This window comes from Malania oleifera, chromosome 6 (assembly GCF_029873635.1).
Source record: "Malania oleifera isolate guangnan ecotype guangnan chromosome 6, ASM2987363v1, whole genome shotgun sequence".
Classification (NCBI taxonomy): Eukaryota; Viridiplantae; Streptophyta; class Magnoliopsida; order Santalales; family Ximeniaceae; genus Malania; species Malania oleifera.
In genome coordinates, this window is record NC_080422.1 from 31,049,283 (window position 1) to 31,066,987 (window position 17,705).

At 35.8% G+C, this 17,705-nt stretch overlaps 1 protein-coding gene and 1 non-coding gene across 3 annotated transcripts in view; one reads left to right on the top strand and one right to left on the bottom strand.

The window, feature by feature from the left end:
* The window catches only part of LOC131157977 (uncharacterized), a 30,162-nt gene extending 21,119 nt beyond the window's left edge, over positions 1–9,043 (top strand). Inside the window, exons 3-5 of one of the 2 annotated variants that reach the window (XM_058112463.1) lie at positions 417–528; positions 7,719–7,771; positions 8,395–9,043. In XM_058112463.1, coding sequence (XP_057968446.1) covers positions 417–528; positions 7,719–7,771; positions 8,395–8,538 — 309 coding nt within the window. In that variant the 3' untranslated portion in view covers positions 8,539–9,043. Of the gene's footprint in view, positions 1–416; positions 529–7,718; positions 7,865–8,394 lie in introns of those variants that run through there. The other variant, XR_009137370.1, reaches the window with a different exon arrangement.
* Positions 1,659–1,777, bottom strand: LOC131158929 (5S ribosomal RNA). The gene has a single exon (XR_009137556.1). It is a non-coding gene; the product is annotated as a 5S ribosomal RNA (ribosomal RNA).
* Positions 9,044–17,705: the final 8,662 nt, after the last annotated feature.

Sequence of the window (17,705 nt, forward strand, 5' to 3'; positions counted from 1 at the left end):
TGTAAATGGCTTTTAAAGAACACTTTAAAATTCATGAATTTTGTGTATTGTACTCCGCATTTCTGGATATAGAAATGTGTCCAAAACCTTAGTTGAATGTGCCTTTACTTTGTTGGTTCTCCTGGACATAGCAATATAGATGGTCAAACTATTGGGTTTTGTTTATCTTGTGAAAAAGCTTTTGCATCTGGGTACCCCATGGTGCCTCCCATGGTTCCTTTCAATTAATATACTGTGAATAAAGAATAGCATGCATACGTTTACAACCATGTTCTTTTTATGTCTTAATCCTTTGTAATATTTTCACCGTAACAACCTAAATTACTTATGCATGTTAAAAGTTTGGGTGACGTTGCCTTTTCTAGTATCACGGGTTTTTGGGGACCAGCAGCTTAATTATATTTTGTTCTTTGCAGTATTTCCACCCAGACAACATGTCTTCTGCAGAAAAGATGAAACTTGAACTTCACAAGGTTAGAGATGAATTTAAAATGTCTGAATCGGATTGTGGGTCTACACGTGTGCAAGGTAAGACTTCTGACTGTAATTTTATCTAGCTTTCTGAGTTTGAGATAATTGTGTCCCAAGCCCTTATCATAATATGCGTAGAGTTCATTTTCTTTTTAGTCATATTTAACACAGGTATGTGTTTTGACTTTTGAGTAGGTAGAAATTCAATACAATATCCGAATCAAACTTTCTAATTTTAAGAATATAATGATTTCAGGTTTAACATATGCATTTTAATAACTATTTTATCTGAAAAAACAACTTGCACTCTTTCTGTTTTCAATTAAGAGCATGGACAACTTATGAATCATATTCTCATTGCTACTCCAATCTTAGTTCGTGCACTAGTCATTTTTCCACCCCAATTTTCAACAACATAACTATATGCATACGACCCTTTTCTAATTTCAATGCAGGGCTACAGCAATTGTTTACTCAATTCCAACAATTAACTATTGATGGTTTCTTGCACTCTGCCTGTGTAGTACTAGTTGTCCATAATATCTTTACATGAAGCTAGTTCCAAGCCCAGAAAATGGAGTAGGGTTGCGTTGGGTAACAGGTAGAGTAGAACTTGTCAAATCTGCATGGTATATATCCTTACCAAATATTTGTTTGGAGGGTCCCCAATGAGCAACGCATTGCGGTTATACTACCTGGGTGAGGTGAAAAATGGGCAAGGGTGGACTAGGTTGGGTCATTCTAGACAGGGTTAAGAAGTTAGTATAGGAAACTAGGGTTAGATTAACAACTTTGAATGTAGGGATACTTGCGGGTAAAAGCATGGAGATAGTTGATGAAATGATTAGAAGAAAAATTAACGAAGTCAATGAAACTGAAAAATTAGGATTTAAGCTTTGGTAAACTGGAAAAGGAAAACATAAAAAAAAAATGGGATTGGAATCATTGAAGACAAAGACCTAAAATATAGTGTAATATATGTTAGAAGAGTAGGGAATAGAATCATAAAAATCAAGATAGCTCTAGGCCAAAATATAATAAATGCCATTAGTGAGTATGTTTCCTACTAGGCTTAACAAAAAACCTTAAAAGTCAATTTTCGGAAGATATGGATAATATCATACAAGGGATACTAGGGTTTGGAAAAACATTCATATGAGCATTTTTATTTTTATTTTTTTTAAAGAGGGGTGCAACATGAGGACTTATCAGGAGGTCACCTATCCTAATACTACCCTCACCCAAGCACGCTTAACTGCGGAGTTCTGATAGGATCTGGTGTATTAGTGCTGGTATGATTGCACCCAACACATTCATATGAGCTGATTTGAATGGACACATTAAAAGGATAAAAAATATGAGAGGATATGTCGAGGTTATGAATATGGAGATAAAAATGAATTAGGTCATATGATCTTAAATTTTTCCATGTCATATGATCGTGTTATATTGAATAACCGTGTTAAGAAAAAGAGAACACTTAATAACCTTCAAGAGTAGACATCATAAAATCACATTTTTTCTTAACTAAAGGGGAAATTGTTTATCATCTAAGGATTGTAAAGTTATGTTAGGTGAAAGTTTAACTGCATAACATAGAGTTTTAGTATTAGATATATGTAATAAAAATGGAAGAGAAAAACCAACATAAATTAATGCAAGAAGACTAGGCGGTGGAATTTGAAGATAAAATAATCAAAGAGGATGATTAGGAAATGGGGGATAAGATAGAAGTGAACACTTTGTGGAATAGGATGACTAGCTCTACTAAAAAGATGGCAAAAGAGGTTTTGGGTGAATCTAAAGGAAGATTCTTGGGCAGTAAAGAAATTTAGTTTTGGGATCAAGATGTCCAAAATGCCGGAAAGAGAAAAATATTTTGGTATAAAACATGACAAAATTGTTAAAACATAGAAAACCTTGAAAAGTATAAAGAAGCAAGAAAAGATGCAAAAAAGGTCATTAGTGAAGCGTAGAGCTTATGACAATCTATTTGTTAGACTAGATACAAAAGAAAGGGAAAGAGAAATATTAAACTTGTGTGAGCTAGAGAAAGATTGTGCAAGGATTTAGGTAATGTACAATGTATAAAGGTTGAGGATGATAAGTATTGATTGAACAAGAATACATAAAATAAAGGTGGCTGAGTTATTTTATTAAGTTGTTTGATGAAAACCAAGTTGAAAGCTTAAACTTAGAAGTGACGAAAAAGGGAAAGACTAAAAATTAGAGTTGCTGAAGTTAAGTTTTAAAAAATGAGAAGTGGAAAATCTATTGGATTGGATACCATCCCATTTGAAGTTTGGAAATGTATAGGGGATAATGAAAGTATATGGTTAACTAATCTATTCAACACTATTATAGAAACCAAGAAAATGTCAGATGAATGGAGGAAAAAAACATTAATATCTATATAAAAAACACAAAGGCGATATTCAAAAATGTAATAACTGTTGTAGAATTAAACTTATGAATCATATGATGAAACTATGGGAAAGGGTAATTGAACAAAGAATAAAATTAGAAACTAGAGTCTTAGAGAATCAATTTGGTTTTATGCTTGGGAGATTAACATCAATAGCTATTTATCTTTTAAGAAGATTAATGGAAAAGTTTAAGGAAAAAGAAGAGGTACTTGCATATGGTTTTTATTGATTAGAGAAAGCCTATGATAGAGTACCTAGGAAAGTTCAATGGTGGATTTTAGAAAAGAAGGGAGTATGTAGTAGGTATACTGAGTTCATTAAGGATATGTATGATAGAGTAACGACTAGCGTTAGGATTGCAAGAGAGTTTAGAGAATTTCCAATCACACTAGGTGTACTCATGGTTCTACTTTGAGTCATCCTTTTGCTTTAATGACTGGTGAATTCACTAGAAATATCCAAAACGAGATCCCATGTTGTATGTTGTTTGTGGATGTTTTGATTGATGAAAATAGGGCTGGAGTCTGAGCTGGAACTATGGAGAGAAACTCAGAGTCTAGTGGTTTTAGGATAAATAGAAATAAGATGGAATATATGAAATGTAATTTCAGCCATCTAAGGAGGAATACTGAAGATAAGATTAAACTTCATGGTCAAGAAGCTAATAGCACTAGAAGATTTCAATACCTTGACTCTATTAGAATGTATTTGCAATATGTTAGGATAGCACCAATAGAAGATATGATTAGGTAGGGATGACTTGATGACTTGAGCATTTGAAATGTAGGCCAAATAGTGCACCAGTTTTTCTTTTTTTCGGGGAGGGGGTGGTGGTGGGTGAGCTGGTTATTGTTATTCGTATTAGAAGGGGTAAAGGTAAACCAAAAAGAACATGGAATGAGATAATGAGGAAGGGTTTAATAGCTCTTAAGCTTGCTGGAAGAAGAGCTCTTGATCGTGTGAATTGGCGGAAAAGAATTCATAGTCGACCTCGCCTAGTGGGACTTATGTGTCTTGTTAATGTTGTTGTAGCACAGGTATATTCGTCATTGATGCTGTTAATGCAGATTGCATTATTTCCACTTTTTAATTTATATTATTATTTTGATAAACAAAGAACTGTATTAAAGGAAGAAAGAAGTACAATAAAGGAAAAACTAGGGAGAACAAGATATCCTCCCACTACAAAAGGAAAGCAGCTAAATCCATTCGCCAAGTTTTGAAGGGATGCAAGGATGACTACTTTGCTTCAAAGCAGATTACTAGAAGTGGCATCGCCTTTAAAAATTCTGGCTTTCTTTCCAATGAAATGCACCAAATAATAGCCAGAACAGTACATTGCAATTTCCTCTTACCAAAATCTCAAAACATAATAATACAAGTATGCTCCAAAAATCTAGGCACTCCCTATTTTCAGCAAATATCCCAAGGAAATTATTCCAAAGACCCCAAGAGAAGAGAATGACAAGGCAACAACCAAGAGCATTTTTTCCCATTCCTGAAATAGAGGACACAAACATTGTGAGGCAGAGCCTTGTTATGTCTTCGCTTTTGAATGAAATCATTGGTATATGATTTTCTCAAGGATTGCAGTCCAAGTAAATGCCTTGATCTTTGAAGGAACTTTGGCTTTCCAAAAATTAGAGAATAAAGCGCAAAGGTGCTAATATTAGGTTCATGGATCGAATGCGAAAAGAAAAAAATTTGCTTCAGAATTCCCCAAAAGAATCTAGATTGCAAACACATTTCTCACTTCCTAACTTGACACTAAAAGAATCAAGCACAATAGTCAAAGAAGCAAGATCATTAATTTTTCTCATTGATATTCCTCCCAAAATCAAAATCCCAAGAAATCCATCCCCTGAAAAATGAGGAAGGCAGCAATAGGAGACTCATGAAGAGTAAATATAAAAAAATGAGGGAAACCAATAGCCAAAGGCATACTCCCAGTCCACTTATCCTCCCCAAAACAGATTCTCTCTCCATTACCCACTCTGTAATGAACATGAGGAATTTAAAGACCAATGGATCGGAGACACCTTTAAATTATTTGGTTTGGCATTCATTCTCTTTCATGCCTGAATTAAGGATATCTTATTTTTTTATCCACTATTCTGACAATATATAAGTTGCAATCTGAAATCATTAGCAACAGGTTTGGAACCTAAATTTTAACAGAGTAGATGGCTCTATGCCACTGAATTGCGATGGATTGTTTTGTTTGTTGTTACAAATACCTTGATAATACATACACTATGGATTATGGACTGATCAAAGCTGGCTGAATTTATAGAAGTTGTTGTATATGTTTGATGTAATCAAGAAACTCAAATGGGAATTGTTAACTAAAATGTCAAAACATGGTGAAGGACTGAAGACTTAAGTGGCAAGACTCTTTCAAAGTTTATTTAAGATTGCGAAGATTGAAGACGTTTAGCTTCAAACTTGTATATATTATGGCACTAGGAGCCTTCCCTCCTCAATAATCCCACAATGACACTGAAATGGTTGGGGATATGGAAATCCTATTGGACACGAGGCTTCATAATTCTTCTGCCAAAAACTTTTAACATTTTTTCATCTATTTAAATTGAAGGGCAAGCCTTATCTTTTGAACAAAATTAGCATGATTTCTGTAGTTATCAATGGACTTGCTGCCTACCTTAAGTTTCAACTTTAACTGTGCGGCTGTGCCAACCATTTTTCAGTCCAAGCAGGCTTGGGTGCTTGCGCAGCTGAACTAAAGAACAGGATATACATGTGTGTGTGTGTGTTTTTGTGTGCGCGTGTCTGTGTATATATATTAAATAGTTTGGATCATAGTGATTTGAATTGATCTCAAAACATGGTTATAAAATGCTTGCTTGGTATTTGCAGATACATTTGGTTTCATGCAAGATGCTATGATCTGCACAAAGAATGTTAAAAGGAAATCTAGAAAATATTTTTAAATATGGGACGGAAAGTAGAGAAACAAAAGGATGCCAAAAGTATTACAAATAACTTGGACCATAAATATAGCCCAAAAAGTTCTGATGAGATAATGAGCAACCAAAAACTATCATTTATCTTTTAAAAGAAGTGAGCAAGAACTTTATAAATGTACCACATTGGTACCATATGTTTGTTCTGATTTTATCTACCACTATTGGATATTAGATATTAGTTTTCTGTTTTAGTCTGCTAGGTATTGATCTTTAGATAATTGGTATTTGATACAAGCCAAGAATATGCAAGCAGCCGAATCTTTATTAAACACAATCCAACAGAGCAGCAGAAGAGTATTATTTCAGTTATCATCTTCACTTTCACAGCCAGTGTTTTTAAAACCAGACCAGACCAATCAGGCCAGTTATATGAGGAACCATTCTCTTGTAATCTGGTTTTGTATCAATGTTTTTCTGCATTAAAACTTCCACAAAAAAACTGGAGGACCATAAAAAATGGCAAACGAGACGAAGATCTGGTTAACTGAAGAGAGTTTTTGTAGTGGGCGGGGGTTGAGGGGAGGGCAGGTGATTCTTTTTGGTGAAAAAGAGGGAGATGACTGAAGAGACTATGATCATTAGGTGAGCCAGATCTTTTGGTGAAATCCCTCTTTGACTCATCTCTTGTAAGGAAATTTTTGTGCGTGCAATCAATAGTTTGGTCATAAAAGGTTCAAACTGCAAACAGTTAGGAAGATATTAGGTGAGCTTCGAACTAAACTACAAGATCACAATATAATATTCCTCCCAATCTATATAAATGCATATATGAATTATTATTTTGGATTAGAAATGGATAAATTATACCACAAGGTTGTGAAGTTTCACTAAATTTCATTTTATTCTAATAGTTTGATCCTCCAAGTTTCATATTCTGGCAGGTTAAAGTACCTCTTATGGGGTCTCATTGAAGCTGAATTGAAACTTTGAGCGGTCATTTAGGGGCCTTGTTAGCGACCCATCATTCTTCCTGAAGCTGATCTGTTCGAAATAGGATTTTCGGGATAAGGAATAAGGAAGGTTCGGAGGATAAACCTGGAAAAATCGAAACGAAGAAAAAATCAAAACTAAGAATAGGCTGACACCCCCGGCGTCTAGTGGTTCAGGACATCTCTCTTTCAAGGAGGCAGTGGGGGGGGGGGGGGGGCATGCTTCCTTTGTTGAAGTAAGGACAAACGATTCGATCAGGATCAATTGTTATAATTAGAACTTCAGGAATGAAGTGCAATTGGAACTTTAGGGACTTGTGATGTAATTCCCATTAAAAATTAAAACCAATTTGACCTTTGACTGGCAGTCAAATTGAGATCTGAACAGATGTCCAGTTTGCCGTCCAGTCTGACTTCAAAAATATCAATGTCACCATCATATGCAGTGAAGTTAGCATAATTCTTTGTGTCTACTTTTACATGATTGTGTTCATTACATTCCTTCTGTTGAGTACTTCGTCTCTTTCCATTTGTTTACCCTATGTTCATCCATTTCACGATGGTTGTGGTGTTATTCTTTTGATTTGAGCATTGGGAAGTGGTTTGAAATTTGAAAGTAATTTTGATAAAAGCAGTTTCCTGCTACTAAATATGGCCTCAGTTTTGTAGGTTTTTCATTTTTTTAAAGTAGTTTTATGTCCTTATTAAAACTGGTATATACTAGGAGAAACGTGTCATTTTAGCCTGTAATATTTTCATGGTATCTGGAACTTATTTTGTGGCAAGAAACAATTTCAATCGAGGCTTAACTTAAGTTATGCTACAGAATTTGTATCTAACATATTTTCGTTGGATTTGATATGCTATCATGGATCATTGACCTCTCATCCACTATTGTTTTGCAGTGGCACAACTTACAACGAAAATAAAGTACTTATCCTCCACCTTGCATAAAAAGGTGAATATGAGGCCAATATTCTTAATGTATTGAACTGCATTTTTTTCATTGCAATAATCGGTTTTTGGATATATATATTACTAGTCTTTGACATTCCTTCCTGGAGCATAACTCAGAGATTAAGGCATTGCTTTTGATACTTGTTGCCAGATGTATAACGTGCTATGATCTCCTCTCCTAGTCATTGCTTTTGCCATGCTTTCCTGCCAAGATCTGGTTGTTTTCTAATTATTCTTCTGTGCTTCTGTAGTCAGACCACGTTTGACATGTCCACATTCCTGTTTGCTTGGCCCTGTTGAAGTGTTGATGATTTTTTAGTCACTAGTCTGTAACCTCTTCTCATTTAATTGGAGTGCTTCCTTCTGAGATTCCTGCTTTTCATTATTATAGCATTATTCTGCTTCCATCCTGGCAGCTGACTGTTAACCTCAAGCAAGCATCTCGTTTAATTAGCGGGTTTCATTCTGCCAATAATTCTCATATGAGTAGTTTATATCCATATCATGTTGCCAAACTTGCCATGTAGAAGACTTCCTTTAAAAGTATTTGTCATTATTATTTAAAAGAAATATGATCTTTTGGTGGTCATGCAACTTTCAACTGCCCTCTTGCATTCATTGTAGGACAAGCATTCTCGTAAGGGTCTTCTAGCAATGGTGCAAAGGAGGAAAAGATTGTTGAAGTACCTCCGAAGAACAGACTGGGATTCCTACTGCCTTGTTCTCTCTAAACTGGGTCTTCGGGATACCCCAGTTTTGAAGGCTTAGACTTCTGGACAGCATTGTATTTATCCCTGTTTTAAGCAAGAAAGCTTTTGACGTAATGGCTTTCCAGATGCAAAATTTTGCAGTTCTGCTAGTGGAAATGTAGGAAATTAGAATATGTTTGCATGTCAACTGCAGTGCAACCTTGTTCATGCCACCGAACAATCACCAAGTGCTTGATGAAGGCAGGAGCTTTTCCTTCCTCGCCGGCATTGAACCTTGAGGGCAGATGCTGAAAGTGGATGGTCTAAAAGATGACTAACTGGTCTACATAATTGTAGGTAGCTACCAAATTTGCTGAAGAAACTCTAGGCTTAATGTCCATTAAACCATTTTGATCAAAAATAAATTTTATTTGGCTTTTATTCACTTTTTTTCTCTGGCAATACAAGGTGAATTTTGAATGAGGGACAATGTTGCAGTGGGAATTTTACACTGCAACTCCATTCGTGCAAGATATTTACATTATGAAATGCTGCCAAATTTATATCATCCTCAATTTTCTGCAGCTTTGCGCATCTTTCAACTCATTCCATCTTACTCTCAAAACTTCTTAAGAACATCTCTTGAAGCTTGCCTGTAACTGTCCAATGCGGGCAAAATTTCTAATTTTAGTTTTTTAGCAGTAATGAGTGGTTGTGTTAGTATCGGCATTAAAAACAATAAAGAATAAGTAAAGGTTGAATAACAGGCTAGATGAACAATCTATGGAAGAATATATCAACATCATGTTGCCACCCAAAAAATTTTCACAACCCTTTGGCGGGTTTTGAAAGTTAAGAATATATTGAATTGCATTCTCTTATAGGCTTGTATTTTTGCAAGTTAAAGATTGGATGGGATCAAGGATTTTGTTGGGTGAAAGAAAAGGAATGAAAATTTGTTTGTAGAAAGAAAAGGACTCAAAAGATTAGTTCAATACAAGATCTACAGGGTTTTGTGATACTAAAAATCTCATTCTCAGACTTGAGATGCCCACACCAATAAGTAGTTAGCCATGTCCTAGGAGTGATTTATGAAGAAATGTATGTCAAACTGGTTTAGAGACAGCCCCTAAGGCCCCACTTGAAACTTACAAAATAAGGAAAAGAAAATTTTAAAGAATCCATTTTTTCATATTTGATTATTGAAAAGAGAAAAAAATTAAAAATATTATAAAATTAAATAAGAATGTAATTTTACACATAATTAATATTTATTTTTATTAAATTTAAATTTTGTAAAAAATTTTATTTTTTAAGTATATTTAATATTAATTAAAAAAAAAAAAACATCTATTTGTGCTTAACAATTTAGAAGATGTTGATAGTGATCAGGTATCGAGAAAAGTAGATGCAAACCCCTCACCAATCGCAAGGGAAAAAAAAAAAGACTACGTAAGACTCACCTTTATGGATGTGCTTGGTCGGAATTGTCCTCCATGAGGTCAATAACTAGAAAGCTCCTTTGGGAGAGCAAGCATCGAGATTCACTTAGCTAAAATATTCGCAGACCTGCTCGTGATGCTAACTTAGGAATGAATTCTCCAAGTGCATACCCTCTGTGTCCCTTCCTGCTAAGGAACGAATTCTCCAAGTGCACACCCTCTACGTCCCTTACTGCTAGTCTTGTTGGGACTGCAGAAATTAGAGAACTCATCAGTGTCAATGTCACTGCAACCACCAAGGCATGCGACCTCCAAAACTGCCACTACGCCTCGTCCATGCAATTTGGTAACGAATCAATCTTTTCAAAGTGGTTATTATACCCTTTGCTCTCTACTCTACAACTATAAGGATTCAATTTAGACTGTTCTTTTGAGAATGGTTCAAGTAATTGTGGTAAACACATTTTGAAGGTAGATATTATTCCCTGTTGTTTATGGTATAGCTCTTATACTCGGGGTTTAACAAAGGGAAGAAAAAACATATGGATACTTCTTGGTGTGGTGCAGCAGCAGGGACTCGTCCATGAGTGCTTTGTGCTTGTCGATGAGTAGATACTGAGAGCCAGAAATTCTCAGAGTTGAAGACTTGTTGACAAGAGGATAAACTAGTTGATGAGTGAGCTTCTTTGGCTCGTCGATGAATCCCTTGTACTCATCGACGAGTGCGCTTGGATTGCGAGCAGTTTTTTGAATTTTGAATTTGAACATTGGGGTGGTTGGGTAATTGGAGGAGAACCTCTGAGAGATTGTTATATATGTCATTTTGGGCATGTATTGACAAAGTGAGTGATCATTTTGTGAAGTGTATTGTGTACTTTGATATTTTCTTAGTGAAATTCTTGTGCCATTGCTTCCGTGGATGTAGGCTTTGCCAAACCACGTAAATCTTATTGTTGTGTTTGTTATTTCTTGTTTACTAGTTGTGATTGATTTGCTTGTTGCATTTTTATTCAGCTGTACATCCTTTATCCGATCATTATTCACAACTAATTGGTATTAGAGCGATTGCTGTTCTCATGGCATCGAGATCGTCTTCTCAAAGATTTGACATTGTCAAATTTGATGAAACCAGGAATTTTGGTTTATGGCAGAGGAGAGTGAAGAACATTCTTGTGCAACAAAGAATGACTAAGACTCTATTTGATACTCAACCGGAAGGAATGGATGAGGCAACATGAATAGATTTGAAAGCAAATGTCGCTTCTACAATACGCTTATGTTTGACCGATAAAGTACTATATCAAGTGATGGAGGGGGATTCTCCAACGGCTATATGGTGAAAGTTAAAAAGCTGGTACATGTCCAAATCTCTAAATAATAAACTTTTTCTTAAGCAACGTTTGTATTGGCTTAAGATGGTTGAAGGATCAAACTTAGATCAACATATTAATACCTTAAATCAAATCATTAGTGATTTGATGAGAGTTAATGTTAAGTTTGATGAAGATGATAAGACTTTGATATTGTTAAACTCTTTGCCCTTGACTCATACCTATGAAAATCTTGTGACCACTCTTACGTGGGGAAAAGAAACCCTTGATCTTGAAGAGGTGACGAGAGCTTTGCTAAATTTTCATCAAAGATTGAAAATATGTGATGAAGGAGAAGGACTTGTGGCAAAGGGTAATAATGAGTGAGGCAAAGGAAAATTCAAACATGGATCAAGTCAGAAATCTCGAAATCAATCCAAGAAGAAGAAAGAAATCCGGTGTTATAAATGCGGTAAAAGGGGGCATGTGAAAATGAAGTTTCTGGATTGGAAGAAGGGAAATTCTGAAAAACATGAGGGTACTTCAAAATCTGTGAATGTTGTTCAAGAAGGAGGTTCAGCATGTAGTGATGGTGATGTTCTATCAGTTTGAGCGGGGTTGGATAATCTAATGGACTCTTGGATACTTGACTCGACATGTTCTTATCACATAATTCCGAACAAGGAGTGGTTCAGTACTTATAGGTTAGTGAATTTTGGATTAGTTCTTATGGGTAATGATGCTTCTTACAAGATCATTGGCATAGGAAATAAAGATAAAAGTTTGATTATGCTGTGAGAACGTTGTGCAATGTAAGACATATACCGGAGTTGAGGAAGAGTTTGATTTCATTTGGAACTTTGGATTGTAATGGTTTCAATTACAAGTCCGAAGGTGGAGTTATGAAAGGATGGAAAGGAAATCTTATTGTAATGAAAGGACAGAAACTGGATGGGAATATTTACACATTGCAGGGAACTATCATTGTGGAGCTGCAGCCATAGATGCTAAATTAGATGAGCCCGTCTTGTGTTATATGCATCTTGGGTATATAGGGGAAGATGACATGAAAGAATTATGCAAAAGGAAACTTTTGAAGGTTTGAAATCATGTCAACTAGAATTTTGTAGGATTTGTGTTCTTGGAAAACAGAACAAGGTAAAGTTCAGATCAGCTATACACAAGACAAAAGGAATTCTTGATTATGTGCATTCAGATGTTTAGGGCTTGGTTAGAGTTGTATCAAAGGGTGGACATATGTATTATGTGAGTTTTATTGATGATTACTCATAGAAGGTATGGGTTTACTTCACGCGTCACAAATTAGATACGTTTGCCAGGTTTAAGATTTGGAAGGCTGAAGTGGAAAACCTGACAGGTAGGAGAATCAAATACTTAAGGTCGGATAATGGGACTGAGTACGCTGATTCTTGGTTTATGGAGTTTTGTGCGGAGCAGGGCATTAAGAGACACTTTACAGTTTTTTGGACATCTCAGCAAAATGGTGGCACTAAATGGATGAATCGGTCTTGCTGAAAGGGCTTGATGTTAGATTAAATCACGACTACCGAAGAACTTTTGGGCCTAGGTAGTGAGTATGATTTGTTTTCTTATAAACCGATCACTAAGGGCATCACTAGAGGGTAGAGTGACATAAAAGGTTTGGACAGGAAATGCAGTAGACTACTTTGAATTGAAAGTATTCGGGTGTCCAGCCTATGTTCATGTGTCTAGTGAGGAGAGGTCTAAGCATGACCCGAAGTCTCGTCATTGCATTTTTTTGGGATATCCGAAAGGTGTAAAGGGGTACAAGCTGTGGGACCTATTGGAAAATAAGGTGGTGATTAGTAGATATATAGTCTTTGATGAGAAGGCTATGGTGAAGCGTACTCAAGATAGTGATGAACAGAAACAGGAGCTAGAAAGCTGGGGCTGTGATGGATATGTTGTGCAGGTGGGGTTAGAAGCTCAAGGCAACGACAATGATCACAGTCCTATGGTTGCAGGGAGCTCTAGCTTGAGAAACTAGCAAGTTGAAGATATTCCTATACAGAGATCCAGACGCACTATCAGACCTCCACCAAGGTATGAATTTGAAGATTTAGTATCTTATGCTTTCCTTACTAGTTGTAACGATCTAACTACATTTCAAAAGGCAGTGCACGACTAGGAGAAAGATAGGTGGATGAGTGCGATGATTGAGGAGATAAACTCACTACATAAGAACCAAACTTGAGATTTGGGAAAAATGAGGCAATTTCAGAAAAAGGAAGGAGAGAAATTCAAGGCACGATTGGTAGCAAAAGGATACTCATAGAAGAAGGGGATAAATTATGATGATATCTTTTCTTTAGTGGTTCGACATAGTTTTATCAGAATTGTGTTGGGGTTGGTATCCCATTATGATTTTTGTTTGGAACAAATGGATGTGAAGACGACATTTCTTTACGGTGACTTGGAGGAACAAATTTACATGGTACAACCAGGGGGATTCTTTGAATCGGGAAAAGAAAATTTAGTTTATAGGTTGAAGAAATCTCTTTATGGGCTGAAATAGTCTCCAAGGCAATGGTATAAATGGTTTGATTCTTACATGATCAATATTGGCCACAAAAGGTGTGAGTATGACTGCTGCGTATATGTGAACAAGCTTGAGGATGGTTCTCTTATTTTCTTGTTATTGTACGTTAATGATATGTTGATAGTTGCAAAATATTTAATTGAGGTGAATCAGTTAATGGACTCGTTATATAAGGAATTTGACATGAAGGATCTTGGCTCGGCCAAGAAAATACTTGGGATGGAGATTCGCTGAGACAGAATTGCAGGGAGATTATGGCTATCTCAGGGCGGTTATGTGCATAAGGTGTTGGAGAGGTTTAGCATGATTGATGCAAAACCATTGTGTACACCTCTAGCGAATCATTTTAAGTTGTCTACTGCAAGTTGCCCAAGTACGGATGAGGAAATCTAGGACATGTCAAAGGTTTGCTATGCTAGTGCTATGGGGAGCTTAATGTATGCTATGGTGTGTACGAGACCAGATTTGGCTCATACTGTGAGTGTGGAAAGTAAGTTTCTCTCTAATCTAGGAAGGCAACAATAGGAAGTCGACAAATGGATACTTATATACTTACAGGGTACATCGGGAAATGACATCATGTTCGGCAAGTAATAGGGTTGTCCTTCAGTTATGGGATTTGTAGATGCTGATTATGCTGGAGATATGGATCATAGAAGATCTACAACAGGATATGTATATACCTTTGTAGGAGGACCGGTATGTTGGAGATCCATGGTATAGTCTCTGGTAGCATTATCCACGATTGAGGCGGAATGTATCACAGTTGCCGAAGCTGCAAAGGAAGCCTCATGGCTTACTGATTTAGTCAGAGAGCTGGGGTTACAGTAAGATGGATTGGTGTTGCATTGTGATAGTTAGAGTGCCATTTACTTGTGTTAGCTTTACCGTGATCCCAAGAGGAGGGGGGGTGAATTGGTACTTTTAAAATTTATGTCCTAGGTGAGTATCCTAACAACAGTATATTCATAACCCTATGGTCAATCTAGTGCAAATAAAGTAAATCAATTATAATATGTACCAGAAATTAAATAAAGCAATTTTAATTAACTACACATGCACCAAAAAGCAGTAAAGGAAAGGGACACGCAGAAATGTTATTGAGGTTCGGCAAATTGCCTACATCCCCGCCTTAACTAATAATAACAAGGATTACCACTATACTTGCTCACTTAAACGGATGGAGCGATACCTAAACAAACTAGATCATTAGCATAGGGTTGACCTCAACCTTTACAACCAATCCTTATCGGGCTAGATTACCGCCCCCTCAGGCCACGCTTGGAAACACTTAGTAATTTCACAACAATGAAATTGGTACAGTGATTATGCTTTCATGTAAAGCAGATGTGTACCCAATCTAAGCAATCACATACACCACCAAATGATATAATGAAGTAAGCTCAATGTGGTCTTAGATGTCTACTCTCAAATAGTTATATGAGTGATATAATTAGTGCGTGAGAGTGCAAACAATATGATCTTTGTATATTCAATCTAAATGCTCAAACAAAGATATTAGCAACACTTCAGATATCTCAAAAAATGATATTTATCAATACATAAGCCTCAAGAGATGTATAGATTTTGTTTGCAAAAACGAGTTTGATCTTTGTGTTCAAAGATAATATCACTTAAGGAATATTGCAACAAAGATCTTTAACCCATAATCAATTATCTTTTCAAAGATTTCTCAAAATGAAACACACTAGATATTTGAAAATGATTTGAAAGTATTTAAGCAACCAAAATCAAATACGAACTTCTTAAGATATTGCAATGATTGTGCAATATTCAGAAGTTCAAACGAAGTCTACTTAGAAAAGACTTATTAATAAAGTCTCCCAAGAAAACTTGAGGTTTTGCTCTCAAATAAAACAATTTCAAACAAGCACAATCTTGAGAGAGCAAACCTTATAGAACAACAACACTTAAATCAAACTTACAAAGGATTTTTGGCAATATGGTAGAGTAAAAATGAGTGTAGGGAGCTTAGAAGTGAGTAATAGAAATTTTGGAATTGAGAGAAAATTCACTAATCAAGTTTACTAATCTTGTTGCTAATCATTCCAAATGAAGGGGTATATATAGACTTCTCCCTGATTATGGCTGTTAAGGACACATATGAAATTATTATAAAAGTTTTAATATTATTTAATTAAATTAATCCCGTTTAAAAATATTAACCGCTGTAAAATATTTAGGGCAATTCGAGAGCACTGGTCGATTGAAGGAAGTTCGGTTGACCGAGTTGCTTTAAGTTCGATCGATCGGGCATTAATTGAACTACAAGTTTGGTCGACCAGAAATGGAAGTCCAAGGGCGATTTTTTCATTTAGCGTGGTTCGGTTGACCAGGAACCATTTGAACTAGATAGTTCCGTCGACCAGACCGTTGAGTTCCACATGTGGGAACTTGGTCGACCAGGTGGTTAGCTTGCATTTTAGGCATGGCCGACCGTAAGGTCAATATGTTGACTCCTAGGGAGTTCGGTCGACCAGGTATAAATGAACTAGGTAAGTTCGGTCGATCGAGAGGATTTTGTACTTGAGAGTACGGTCGATCGAATGTGCACATTTAGTGCATTTCGGTCCTGTTTAAGCATACAATCACCCTATTCAAATGATCATTCATATATGTGCATGTGTGAGTGTCCTAGGGTCATTTCTAGGTTCTTTTTAGTTTGAGCTTACCTATTATATCATGCAGGTGATGCGTATGATTATTACAAGTCAAGCCCTATTTACTATTACAGATCTTTTAAATAAAAATGAAATTAAGAAATAGAATACAACATATATTGGGTCTTCAATTTTAATTTCTCTTTGTGCTATCATTATGATCTGCCAATTAGAATACTTGCATATAACCTCAAGCATGCATCAAATACAATAGGTATTTGTCATTATCAAAATTGGGCATGACATATAAGGTCAACATTTTCCCCCTTTTTGATAATGACAAATACATCAAGCAAAAATATGGGTTTGGCCTTAAAAGGCTCCCCCTAACAATATGCATTCCTAACACTATGCATTATGTGCAGTCCAATTTCAACCTAATTCTTGCCTATTCATCTCTCCTTTTTGGCAACAGCAAAAAGGGCCATAAAAATAGCAGCTCTAGGCAATGGGTAAACATCATTTTTATACATTATAAGTTTTGAAAAATTTTGAAAAATATCGACAGAGTGCCGTTTGAAAATAGGACTTTTCAAAACAAATTTTGTATAAACAATGACTTGTTTAAGTTTATAAAACCTAGAAATTTATCCACGACTACTCATACAGTACTAATATGATCAATGCAATAAAACATAAAGTCCATCATTATCATGCTGTAGATATGAGAAGTATGCATTACAAACAACAATCAATGTTCACAAAGTCTAATCTAATAAGAGATATCAACAGTAATATTAATTGCTAAGACTTATAGAATTTACTTGAAAGCTCCCCCTAAATTTATGCAAACTATGAAATATCTAAGAAGCCTCTCTACCGTGCATTAGACCTAATTCACATCTAATTTGTATGAACCTATCTTTGGGAAGTGGTTTAGTGAAGATGTTCGTCCACTGCTCATTGGTGCATACAAACTCAAGAGCAACATCCCCTTTCTGCACATGATCACGAAGGAAGTCATGTCTAATCTCAACGTGTTTAGTTCGTGAATGTGAGATAGGATTTTTAGAGAGCTAAATTTGGCCTTGTGCAAACCATGACATACATTAAGCTACCAAATACAGATACATATGGAACACTTTCCATGTCTCTCTTTTCTTCATCATTAGAAGGAGACTGTTTACCACTTAACTTAAAATGTGTAGCCAGAGGAGTACTTAATTGTTGAAGTACCTTCTCAATATACTTTTCCTAAGATAGCCATAACTTCTTAGAACTTTTGTTACGCG